At 34.6% G+C, this 12,592-nt stretch overlaps 3 protein-coding genes across 4 annotated transcripts; 1 reads left to right on the top strand and 2 right to left on the bottom strand.

Annotated features, from left to right (window-relative positions):
* Positions 1-1,497: 1,497 nt before the first annotated feature.
* Positions 1,498-3,428, bottom strand: LOC118032087 (rust resistance kinase Lr10-like). Its single transcript, XM_073410397.1, has 2 exons — positions 3,051-3,428; positions 1,498-2,723 (listed from the first exon to the last, which is right to left on the bottom strand). Exon 2 carries the CDS (start codon positions 2,551-2,553, stop codon positions 1,594-1,596), a length of 960 nt encoding a protein of 319 aa, XP_073266498.1. The 5' UTR covers positions 2,554-2,723; positions 3,051-3,428; the 3' UTR covers positions 1,498-1,593.
* Positions 3,429-3,562: 134 nt separating this feature from the next.
* On the bottom strand, positions 3,563-4,387 carry LOC140954178 (uncharacterized). Its single transcript, XM_073410505.1, has one exon. It carries the CDS (start codon positions 4,385-4,387, stop codon positions 3,563-3,565), a length of 825 nt encoding a protein of 274 aa, XP_073266606.1.
* A 5,598-nt stretch (positions 4,388-9,985) lies between these two features.
* LOC118032079 (rust resistance kinase Lr10) lies at positions 9,986-12,577 on the top strand. 2 transcript variants are annotated; one of them, XM_035036675.2, is made up of 4 exons: positions 9,986-10,390; positions 10,472-10,958; positions 11,124-11,150; positions 11,238-12,577. In XM_035036675.2, the coding sequence occupies exons 1-4, from the start codon at positions 10,307-10,309 to the stop codon at positions 12,350-12,352; spliced, it is 1,713 nt and encodes a 570-aa protein (XP_034892566.1). In that variant the 5' UTR covers positions 9,986-10,306; the 3' UTR covers positions 12,353-12,577. The 2 variants fall into 2 exon arrangements, with proteins under 2 accessions (XP_034892566.1, XP_034892565.1); XM_035036674.2 differs by having other exon boundaries at positions 9,988-10,958.
* Positions 12,578-12,592: the final 15 nt, after the last annotated feature.

Raw genomic sequence — 12,592 nt, forward strand, 5'->3', positions numbered from 1 at the left:
CATATGGAGGGTAATGGTTGTCCAAATATCTTGAGGTAAACTTTTAACTTCTATTAATCTCTCATGAAACATAATCCAAGTCATACAATTAAACCCATAAAAAAAAAAAAAAATTTAGCATGTTAGATATGTTATGAATTTATAATTTTAAAAACATGGTTCATCATTAATTTTTAAGATTAAAATTTTATTAAAAATTATTCTTTAACAAAAATATATTGACATGAAACATTAATTTTAAAAAAAATAGATTATGGTTAACATGTTTTATAAACACAAGAATCCTTCACCTTACATAGAAAAAATAAGAGATTCTTTGTCATTTGGTTATGTTTTAGGTTTGCTTCCTAATCACTATGAGTTCAAGTTTCTTCAGAGGTACTAAAGGCTTACATTGTCATTAACTTCAGAATTTATAGGATTAATTAAGGTGCGTATAAATTAACTCGGACACTAATAATAATTATAAAGAATAAGAGATTTTTTGTAGTTTATATAATAGAAATTCTAAGAGTTAAAATTATATTTGTAGGCTATAAAACTTTTAAAGACGAGAGGTTTTAGGCTAAAGGATCTTTGTATTTAATTTACACTGGCTTGCTTAACTTCGGTTGAGAGAAGGTATGTTGTTAAATAATTATTTAGGCCATAAAAATTATTTTTTAAGGCAGCATATTTACAATTTATATGAACAATTATCTTTCTGCAGCATATGTACAATTTATATGAACAATTATCTTTCTTTATTTAAAGAGTTTTATTTTTTTGTCAAAAAACTATTAGATTATTTTTTATGATGGATAATTAAAAATGATAGACAGTGAAGATTACTCCTGGTAGTTCTATAAAAATTATTTTTAAGATAGTCTGTGAGCAATTTATCTGAACAGTTATCTTTGTATGTCTAGAAAGTTTTATTTTTATATCTAGAAAGTGTTATTTTTAATGGAAAAAAAAACAGATATTATTTTTATATCTAAGCAATTTATCTGAACAATTATCTTCCCTTTCTCTTTTTTTCTTTTTATTATAAAGGTTAAGTTCTTGTACTTTGTAGAGACATATTGAGTTTAAGAATAAATGATTTAATTCTTCACAACAATATTTTTCTTTCCTTTTCTATTATATTTTCACTAGTTTCAATTTAATACTTTGTATTTGAAGTATATTACATTATTTTGAATACGCTAGTTCATAGTAAAAACAGTCGCAATACACAATATTTCCTGACTTTTGTTTTTTAATTTAAGTTTTAATATGTATAGTAGAAGCCAGTGATGCAATGAAAATGAGGCAAAAGAGTTAAACTAAGTGGATTTCGAGTGCCATGACTGAGAAAGAAACTCAAAGTTTGTGAATTTATGTCTCTGCTTTCGAAAGGGATGTGTAAACAGTGCTTAGCAGAGCGGTGTATGACTTTTGATAGATTTGAAGTAAAAATTTCATCTGATAAGAACATAGATAAGTTCAAACCGAACGTAGATCAGATTACAATTTATTATAATGGTAATAACTATCAAAGAACCAGTATCATTCATGGGACAAGCCTTCCCCTGCATATGAGCAGAGTATTTCATAGCAGATCACTTAATTCTATGCATTTTCAAGCAAGCTGACTGATTCCGAAGAATAATCAGACATGGAAGATGACTCTCCACAAGTGTTCATTGGCTTCTCATCTAGATTTAGAACTGGTCTCGGAGGCAGTTGCAGGCTTTCCATGTCTCCTTCAAGCATCTCCACAACTTCGTTCATTGCGGGCCGATTCAGAGGGTTCATTTGTATACACCACAACCCTACAATAACCATCTTCTTGACTATCTTTTGTTCTTCTTCCGTGCTACCATCTCCAATTTCTATAGCCTTCTCATTAGAGACTTGGTCACGAACCCAATCTGGCCAGTAAATCTCGCTGCACCTTTCAGCCAACGGATTCAAATTCTTCCTTCTGCCTGCCATTTCCAACAGCAACATTCCAAAGCTATAAACATCAGCTTTGTATGAGACGCGCCCGATGTTCTTGTAGAACAGTTCTGGCGCCATGTATCCTATCGTTCCCCCCGCTGCAGTGAGAGATTTAAGACTCTCATTTGTTGGACACAACCTAGCAAGTCCAAAATCAGCAACTTTTGGAGTGAAATGTTCATCGAGAAGAATGTTGTGAGGCTTAATGTCAAAATGTAGGATCTGCATCTCACAACCTCGATGTAGATATTCGATGCCATGAGCCACTCCAAGGGAAATCTCATGCAATTTTTCCCAGCTTAAAGAGACAGATCTTTCTTGAGAAAAAATGAAATTATTAAGAGATCCATTGGGCATGAAATCATATACAAGAGCGCGTTTTGATCCCTCAGCACAAAAACCAACTAGTTGAACTACATTGGTGTGGTGAATCCTTCCAATGGTAGCGACTTCATTGATGAAATCTTGTCCATTAGCCTTGGATTTTCCCAGCAATTTTATCGCTGCAGAACGCCCACTGCGAAGCTTTCCCTTGTACACACAACCAAAACCTCCTTCGCCCAACTCTTCCTTGAAACCTCCGGTCATCTTCTTAATCGCGGAATAAGAATACCTCACGATTGGTATAAGATTGTTATGAGTCTGTAGGAACTCCTCAACTGTGTCATATGCTGATAGATGTCTTCGTCGCCATTTATAGATCAAGAATGCAATCACAAACGGACTCCCAAAGATAAATTTTGGCCCCTGAAGTATTGCTGTGTGTGAAATTTGAGGGGGGAAATCAAGACAGAAATCATGATTATTTCTTATTGATCATAAGATAAACACACAACATGAGTTAGGTTTGGTGTTAGCATTTTTTTCGCCTAGTTGAAAAATCATCTAAAATCTAGACCATCATGATTTGTAGAAAAGCATACTCTTAACCAAAAGGTATGTCTCAAAATTAGGCAACCCCCCACCCCAAGAACTTGGCATAAGAAGACATTTAGGAATTATCATTTTGTATCTGCTAATAAAATATGATCCACTATCATAACTTCAAAAAAAAAAAATTAATAATTAATAAGGGGAGTTCTTACCAATGAAGATGGATGCATACAGCAGCACGACTGCAGAGAAGGTAAACAAATTTAGAGATATTATAGTAAGAATTAAGCATGAAGAAGTGAGGAGATAGAATCCTCACCTGCGGTTATCAAGAGCCAAGAAAATCTGTCTGTACCAAGAGATCAGTTACAAAGATTAGATTCGTGATTTGAGAAAATATATAACGGAGGTTATTACAAGATGAAAGAACTTGGGAAGAAACAAATGAATGACTTAGCAAAATTATCCTGGTTTTACCTTTTGAATTCAAATCTTGAGGTTAATATCGAGAAGATGTTATTAATTTTTTCTGAATGTATTAAAGAAGCGAAACTTAGTTTTGGTTGACTACGTTTTCTGGAAATTGGTATAAAAATATCATTTATCGTCGAATAAAAGAAAACCACGAATTATTATGACAAATGATATGACCAATTATTATGACAAATGATATGACCAATCATGCAAAGAGAAGTTGAAGATAGAAAAACGAACAGTTTGTTACTCAATTTTGCCCACCTATGCAGTGTGTATTGTACGAATCATCGATGTAGCATGCATATGCACAACTTCCACACATGCTATAGTGCCATGAAAGCTCAAACCCATATGCGAGCTGACTGTGGATTTCCTTATAGGACATGCTCTTGTAATCCTTGACTGGCAACAACGTCATCCTCTCTAAGCTGCACAGTTCCATCAGATCCGAAGCCTTCATCCCACCAACGTTCACATAAGAACGCCTCAAGAGTGAAACATTGGAAGATTTTACTCCATTAAGGCAAGTACCGGTTTCTATGTACAGCGGAGAATTCACTGGATTTGCACAGTTTATGAAAATCATCATCTGCGATAACGGGAGAGGCTTGTATTTGGGAAACCATTTCGGCCCTGTCCTTTTGTATTGAAACCATGTATATGGATATGTGATATAATCTAAGCTTGTATTTCTTGAAGTAGGAATAGTATATTCCCCTCTGGAATTACCTAATCTTGCATATGTTAGAGAAAATTCAGGAAGAGAAGAGCAATCATTTTGTATAACACCAGCATCAACCACTCGGATTGTCAAGTTGGTGTCGTTGATTGCCTGCACGTAGTATTTTCGTGAGTCTAAATACAAAACTGTAGAGATATTTTTCTCGCAACGGAGGGTATAGAGAGGGTTTCCACAGTAAGATGGATCACTTTCTAGCCTAAAGGGGTAGCTAATAGTAAGGTTGCCACATGAAGAAGGGGCACAGGTTTTGTTATCCTCGCAGTTACTGTTTTGGAAGACTAGCAGCAGGAGGAGTAAGGCTATGGAGCCAGCAAAGAGGAGCCTAGCCATGGGTGGTGAAAGAGGGTGTAGTCCATAAACGATATCAAGTCTTTAAAGACAACAGTTAGAGCAGTAATATTAAATAATAATATAAATTATATTTTTAAAACTTATCCTACCAAATAAAATTTTGCAGTTGAGTTGAGTTTTTGATATGGTATTAAATTCTTAATGATCAAGGGGTTATAAATATGAATCTTGTTATTTCTATTTATTTAATAAAAATTAAGTACGAGGTAGTTTAAATCTGTTTAAATTTTAAGCTAAAAAAGCTTTCACATTTATTTTTAAAAATAATATAAATTATATAATAAATATATATAACAGTTTAACCTTTTAAATCAGACTGTTTCTTTTACCATAGAAAGAGAAACATGGAAGAAGATAAAACCTAAAGGCCAGTTTTTCAATATGAATGTTTCATCAATGTGAATGTTTCGTCAGCATATTAAAATGACTAACTCATCCTTTGAAATGTCAAAGTGACAATAATTAACCAAAGAATACTTTGATATAAACCACAAATTCATCAACTCTCAACACCACAAGCGTCAATATCTAGACAATATGATAAACTTTTTAGCAATAATTTGAATCTCACCATCCTTATTTATTTGATAAAAATTAAGCACAAGGTAATGCGAGTCTGTACAAGTTTTAAGTTGAAAAGACTTTTAATCTAACATATATATATTAAAAAATAATATAAATTATATTTAGATATCTCATCACACCTTAAAACTAGCTTTTCAATGCGAGCTTTCTTTAGCATATTAAACTTAACAAGTCATCCTTTGAAATGTCAAAGATTACTTTGATATAAACCACAAATCCATCAACTCTCAACACCACAAGTGTCAACATCTAGACAAATATAATAAACTTCTTTTACTTTGATATAAACCACAAATCCATCAACTATCAACACCACAAGTGTCAACATCTAGACAAAATGATAAACTTCTTAGCAATAATTCGAATCTCGTCATTCTTATTTATTTGATAAAAATTAAGCACAAGGTAGTGCGAGTCTGTACAAGTTTTAAGTTGAAAAGACTTTTAATTTAACATATATATTAAAAAAATAATATAAATTATATTTAGATATATCATCACACCTTAAAACTAGTTTTTCAATGCGAGCTTTTCTTCAGCATATTAAAACTTACCAAGTCATCCTTTGAAATGTCAAAGATTAGTTTGATATAAACCACAAATCCATCAACTCTCCACACTACAAGCGTCAACATCTAGGCAATATGATAAACTTCTTAGCAATAAGTGTAATCTCGTCATCCTCATTTATGTGATAAAAATTAAGCACATGGTAGTGCAAGTCTGTACAAGTTTTAAGTCCAAAAGACTTTTAATTTAACATATATATATTAAAAAAATAATATAAATTATTTTTAGATATCTCATCACACCTTAAAGCTAGTTTTTCAAATGCGAGAGTTTCTTCAGCATATTAAACTTAACAAGTCATCCTTTGAAATGTCAAAGATTACTTTGATATAAACTACAAATCCATCAACTCTCAACACCACAAGCGTCAACATCTAGACAATATGATAAAACTTCTTAGCAATAATTCGAATCTCACTATTCTTATTTATTTGATAAAAATTAAGCACAAGGTAGTGCGAGTCTGTACAAGTTTTAATGTCCAAAAGACTTTTAATTTAACATATATATTAAAAAATAATATATAAATTATATTTAGATATCTCATAACACCTTAAAGCTAGTTTTTCAATGCGAGCGTTTCTTCAGCATATTAAACTTACCAAGTCATCCTTTGAAATGTCAAAGATTACTTTGATATAAACCACAAATCCATCAACTCTCAACACCACAAGCGTCAACATCTAGACAATATGACAAACTTCTTAGCAATAATTCGAATCTCACCATTCTTATTTATTTGATAAAAATTAAGCACAAGGTAGTGCGAGTCTGTACAAGTTTTAAGTCCAAAAGACTTTTAATTTAACATATATATTAAAAAATAATATAAATTATATTTAGATATCTCATAACACCTTAAAGCTAGTTTTTCAATGCGAGCGTTTTCATTCAGCATATTAAACTTACCAAGTCATCCTTTGAAATGTCAAAGAATTACTTTTTAGATATAAACCACAAATCCATCAACTCTCAACACCAAAAGCGTCAACATCTAGACAATATGACCAAACTTCTTAGCAATAATTCGAATCTCACCATCCTTATTTATTTGGTAAAAATTAAGCACAAGCTAATGCGTGTTTGTACAAGTTTTAAGTCCAAAAGACTTTTAATTTAACATATATATTAAAAAATAATATAAATTATATTTAGATATCTCATAACACCTTAAAGCTAGTTTTTCAATGCGAGCGTTTCTTCAGCATATTAAACTTACCAAGTCATCCTTTGAAATGTCAAATATTACTTTGATATAAACCACAAATCCATCAACTCTCAACACCACAGGCGTCAACATCTAGACAATATGACAAACTTCTTCGCAATAATTCAAATCTCACCATCCTTATTTATTTGATAAAAATTAAGCACAAGGTAGTGTGTGTTTGTACAAATTTTAAGTCCAAAAAACTTTTAATTTAACATATATATTAAAAAATAATATAAATTATATGTAGATATCTCATCACACCTTAAAGCTAGTTTTTCAATGCGAGAGTTTCTTCAGCATATTAAACTTAACAAGTCATCCTTTGAAATGTCAAAGATTACTTTAATATAAACCACAAATCTAGCACTACAACATGCTTCAGAAATGGGGAAATCATGCGAAGAGAAGTTGAAGATAGAAAAACGAACAGTTTATACTCAATTTTGCCCACCTATGCAGTGTGTATTGTACGAATCATCGATGTAGCATCCATATGCACAGCTTCCACACCATAGTTATTAAACCCGGCCCGGCCCGGCGGGTCGACCAGGGACCCGGTCGACTCGGTGGCTGGACCGGTTCGGGTTTAATAAAAGACTGGCTGTGGCAACAGCCCGGCCAAATCCGGGCAAACCCGGACGAGACCCGGGTTTTTTTTTTTTTAAATGTGGGATAAAAAAAAATTTGGTTTAAATATTTCAACTTAAAATGATAACATAGGATCTTTTTAATGTGGGGTTTGAAGCCCTTTCATATATATACTCTATGTTCACATGAAAAAAATTATATTTTTTCAATGTGGGATTTGAAACCCATTAGTATATATACTCTATGTTCCCAAGGAAAAAATCATGTTTTTTCAATGTGGGATAAAAAACCTTTTGGTTTAAATACTTCAACTTAAAGGGATAACATAGTATCTTTTCAATGTGGGATTTGAAGCCCTTTCATATATATACTCTATGTTCTTATGAAAAAAGTTATGTTTTTTCAATGTGGGATTTGAAACCCATTAGTATATATACTTTATGTTCTCATGAAAAAAGTTATGTTTTTTCAATGTGGGATTTGAAACCCATTAGTATATATACTCTATGTTCCCAAGGAAAAAAATCATGTTTTTTCAATGTGGGATAAAAAACCTTTTGGTTTAAATACTTCAACTTAAAAGGATAACATAGTATCTTTTTAATGTGGGATTTGAAGCCATGTCATATATATACTCTATGTTCTCATGAAACAATTTATGTTTTTCAATGTGGGATTTGAAACCCATTAGTATATATACTTTATGTTTCCAAAGAAAAAAGTTATGTTTTTTCAATGTGGGATAAAAAACTTTTTTAATTTAAATACTTCAACTTAAAAGCTTAACATAATATATTTTTAATGTGGGATAAAAAACTTTTTAAAATATTATTTTAAACTTCATTATTTATAATATGTATAATCTATATTTATATGGATGTTTTCATATAAAATATTTATTTATTTATTTTTTTAATTATTCCGGGTTGACCCATGAAACCCGAGACCCGGTTCCTTGGCCGGGTCAACCCCCAGGCCGGGTTTAATAACTATGTTCCGCACATGCTATTGTGCCATGAAAGCTCAAACCCATATGCGAGCTGACTGTGAATTTCCTTAAAGGACATGTTCTTGTAATCCTTGGCTGGCAACAACGTCATCCTCTCTAAGCTGCACAGTTCCATTAAATCCGAGGCCTTCATGCCACCAATATTCACATATGAATGCGTTGAGAGGGAAGCATTGGAAGATTTCGCTCCATTAAGGCCAGTACCAGTGTCTACGTACAGAGGAGAATTCACCGGATTTGCACAGTTTATAAAAATAATCTTCTGCGATAATGAGTGACGCTCGAAACGGGCATCCCATTTCGGCCCTGTCTTTTTGTATTGAAACGATGTATATGGATTCATGGAATTATCCAGGTTTGCATATGTCGAAGTAAAACTAGGAAGAGAACATCAATCATTTAATTTAACACCACCGTCCACCACTCGGATTGTCAAGTTGCTGTAGTTGATTGCCTGGACGTAGTGTTTTCGTGAGTCTAAACACAATACAGTGGAGGTGTTTTTCTCGCAGTGGAGGGTATAGAGAGGGTTTCCACAGTTAGATGGATCACTGTTTTGGCTGAAGGGGTAGCTAATAGTATGATTGCCACATGAAGAAGGGGCACAGAGAGTGGTATCCTCGCAGTTGCAGGTTTGGGGGGCTAGCAGAGGGATCAGTAAGGCAAGGTGGCAAGCAAAGAGGAGCCTAGCCATGGGTGGAGAAAGAGTGTTGTGCACAAACAATTCTTCCAGTCAGTGAAACATAGATGAAATAGAAACCTGAAGGCCAGTTTTTCAATGGGAGAGTTTCATCAATATATTAAAATTACCAAGTCATCCTTTCAAATGTCAAAGTCAAAATGATGAAGCGAAGATTACTTACTTTGATAAAAACCACAAATCCATCAACTCTCAACACCACAAGCGTCAACATAAAGAGAACATGATAACCTTCTTGGCAATAATTTGTGAAAAAAGCCAAAGATCAACCATAAGTCCTCTACCACAAGCGTCAACATAAAGAGAACATGATATCCCGCTCTGCTTCCCTCCTCTTTCCCTTTGAAAGTGGAAAGAAAGTGAGGGTGCAATAATCCTTACTGACATGGAACTACTACAACTTTGGACGCAAGAGAGGTCAATTCTAGTACTTAATCTAGTTTTTCAATGCGAGAGTTTCTACGACCTATTAAACTTACCAAGTCATCCTTTGAAATGTCAAAGATTACTTTAATATAAACCACAAATCCATCAACTCTCAACACCACAAGCGTCAACATATAATAGAGAACATGATAACCTTCTTGGCAATAATTTGAATCTCATCATTCTTATTTATTTGTTAAAAATTAAGCATAAGGTAGTGCGAGTCTATACAAGTTTTAAGTCCAAAATACTTTTAATTTAACATATGTATTAAAAAATAATATAAAGCATACCTAGATATCTCACCACACCTGAAAGCTAGTTTTTAAATGCGAGAGTTTCTTCAGTCTAATAAACTTACCAAGTCATCTTTTAAAATGTCAAAGATTACTTTGATATAAACCACAAATCCATCAACTCTCAACACCACCAGAAGCGTCAACAGAAGCGTCAACATATAATAGAGAACATGATAACTTTCTTGGCAATAATTTGTGAAAAAAGCCAAAGATCAACGACCCAAGTGTACCAGGTAAGTCCAAGCTCTGCTTCCCTCCTCTTTCCCTTCGAAAGTGGAAAGAAAGTGAGGGTGCAATAATCCTTGTTGACACGGAACTACATTGAACGGAAGAGAGGTCAATTCTGAGTACTTAATCTAGGCAAGTAAACCGAAGGTATCAGAGTTACCCTTCAGCTGTCATAAAAAGAAGGTATCAGAGTTACCATTTGCTGTTCCCATCTGAGTTTACTATTGTTTCTGCAATATCTAGATACTGTTAGGTCGAAACTCTATCACCATAGGAGGCAATGATGAGAGGTTCAACAAAAAAGGCTATTTGCTTGTTCTATTTCATGTTCATTGCAGAACTTGGAGTGAGTCTAAATTGCACAGGATCTTGTGGGAACCATGGCCTCGAAATCCGATTTCCATTCTGGATAAAGGATAGGCAGCCAGAACAGTGTGGCTATTCTGGTTTTGATCTGTCTTGTAATGAGATGGGCGATATAGTGCTCGAGCTGCCAGCTGCAGTGAAGCTCTACATAGATAAGATTGACTACAAAAATCAAGTTATTTATGCAAGTGATCCCCAAGGTTGCCTTCGAAGCCACCACTCAGACTTCAATTCCTCTGTGTTTCACATACAGTTTAAGATGTCCAAGGACAATTTTACCATCTTCAATTGCTCTTTAAATAACGCAACATCTCGGCCTAAAATTCCTTGTCTCAGCACTCCCCACTATGACGTTCTTGCCGTTGATTCAGAGCAATCTATTGATGACAATGAGCTATTATCTTGTACCAAGATGTACGACCTACCTGTTCAACGTGATATCCGCCTGTCTTGGTCCAATCCCAAATGTGGATATTGTGAAGAAACAGGAAAACAATGTAGATTGAGGATAAATAGCAGCTCTGAGCTCGAAACTGAATGCTATGGCTTGCCCAGACTAAAAAAAGGTATCTTTAGATTCAAGTCTTCTTTTTCACTGTTCTGTGTTTATGGCACCTTGATTTTCTAGGATTTCTTGCTTTATTCAGTTCTTGTTTCCACAAATTCATGATATTATAGTGACTTCAGAAACTTACTGAAAATGAGAACCTAACAAGTAACATCTTCTGCAGGTGCACGGAAAAGGAATCTGACTATAGGTTAGTTGTTCTCAAATTTACTCCAACTCTTTGCTTCCAAAAAAGAAGATCAGTTACTTAACTCAAAGGGCTTCTTTATATATGCAGGTGTAACCACAGGATCCATCTTTTTCGGGGTTTTGGTGATTGCAGTCTACCAAATCTATAGCTTCAGAAAATCAGAAGAAGAATATCAGGCCAAGGTTGAAAGGTTTCTGGATGATTACAGAGCTATGAACCCCACAAGATACTCCCATGCTGATCTCAAAAAGATGACAAATCAATTCAGGGATGAATTGGGGCAAGGAGCTTATGGAACTGTGTTCAAAGGAAAGCTAACCAGTGAGATTCCAGTGGCTGTTAAGGTTCTAAGCAATTCATCAGAAAAAGGAGAGGAATTCGTCAACGAGATGGCAACAATGGCTAGGATTCACCATGTCAATGTAGTCCGCTTGATTGGCTTCTGTGCTGATGGATTCAGACGAGCTCTCGTTTACGAGTACTTGCCAAACGATTCGCTGCAGAAGTTCATATCTCCAGCAAACGCCAAGAATGTTTTCCTTGGCTGGGAAAGGCTGCATCATATTGCCCTCGGAGTAGCCAAAGGGATTGAATATCTTCACCAGGGTTGTGACCAAACAATCCTCCACTTTGACATCAAACCGCATAATATCCTGCTGGACAATGACTTCAATCCCAAGATTGCAGATTTCGGTCTGGCTAAGTTGTGTTCCAAGTATAAAAGTGCTATTTCCATGACAAGAGCTAGGGGAACCGTCGGCTACATAGCACCTGAAGTGTTCTCAAGAAACTTTGGGAATGTCTCCTACAAGTCAGACGTGTACAGTTTTGGAATGTTGGTGTTAGAAATGGTTGGTGGAAGGAAAAATGTTGACGAAACAGAAGAAAATGGTGATCAAATATACTTCCCAGAATGGATTTATAATCTCTTAGAAGAAGGAGAAGACCTGCGGTTCCAAATCGAGGAAGAAGGAGATGCTGAAATTGCGAAGAAGCTAGCCATTGTGGGACTGTGGTGCATCCAGTGGAACCCAGTGGACCGTCCTTCCATGAAAATTGTTGTCCAGATGCTGGAAGGTGAAGGAGACAACTTGACAAAACCTCCCAATCCTTTACACTCCTCAGCTCCAAAGAGAAAGACGGCAAGTATAGCAGGGCGACGTCTACATCAAGAATTGGCAGCCATCTCAGAAACAGAGTAATCATGTATTTTGAGGTCGTCATTGCATTCAAGGATGTGATCTATGAGCTGCTTGCAGTGGATTCCGAGTTATTCGTGGCTTTTTAAGGGCTCTTAAGCTCTTATAGAACAACATTAGTATTTTGAGATAGTCTCTCAAATTCTGCTACTTTGTAAACATTGGTCTATGATTGCAAAGTCTGAGGATTGAGCTTGCTCAAACCTTTGACCACAAAAAAAAAAAAAATTAATATAATATCAC

Source organism: Populus alba, chromosome 7 (assembly GCF_005239225.2).
Source record: "Populus alba chromosome 7, ASM523922v2, whole genome shotgun sequence".
NCBI lineage: Eukaryota > Viridiplantae > Streptophyta > Magnoliopsida > Malpighiales > Salicaceae > Populus > Populus alba.

Excerpts from the sequence above, each read along its gene's own strand:
- LOC118032087 (XM_073410397.1), bottom strand. The coding sequence starts at position 2,553 with ATGACCGGAGGTTTCAAGGAAGAGTTGGGCGAAGGAGGTTTTGGTTGT.
- LOC140954178 (XM_073410505.1), bottom strand. The coding sequence starts at position 4,387 with ATGGCTAGGCTCCTCTTTGCTGGCTCCATAGCCTTACTCCTCCTGCTG.
- LOC118032079 (XM_035036674.2), top strand. The coding sequence starts at position 10,307 with ATGATGAGAGGTTCAACAAAAAAGGCTATTTGCTTGTTCTATTTCATG. Across the intron at positions 10,959-11,123 it reads CTTGCCCAGACTAAAAAAAG|GTGCACGGAAAAGGAATCTG; the intron begins GTATCTTTAGAT and ends CATCTTCTGCAG. Across the intron at positions 11,151-11,237 it reads GAAAAGGAATCTGACTATAG|GTGTAACCACAGGATCCATC; the intron begins GTTAGTTGTTCT and ends TTATATATGCAG.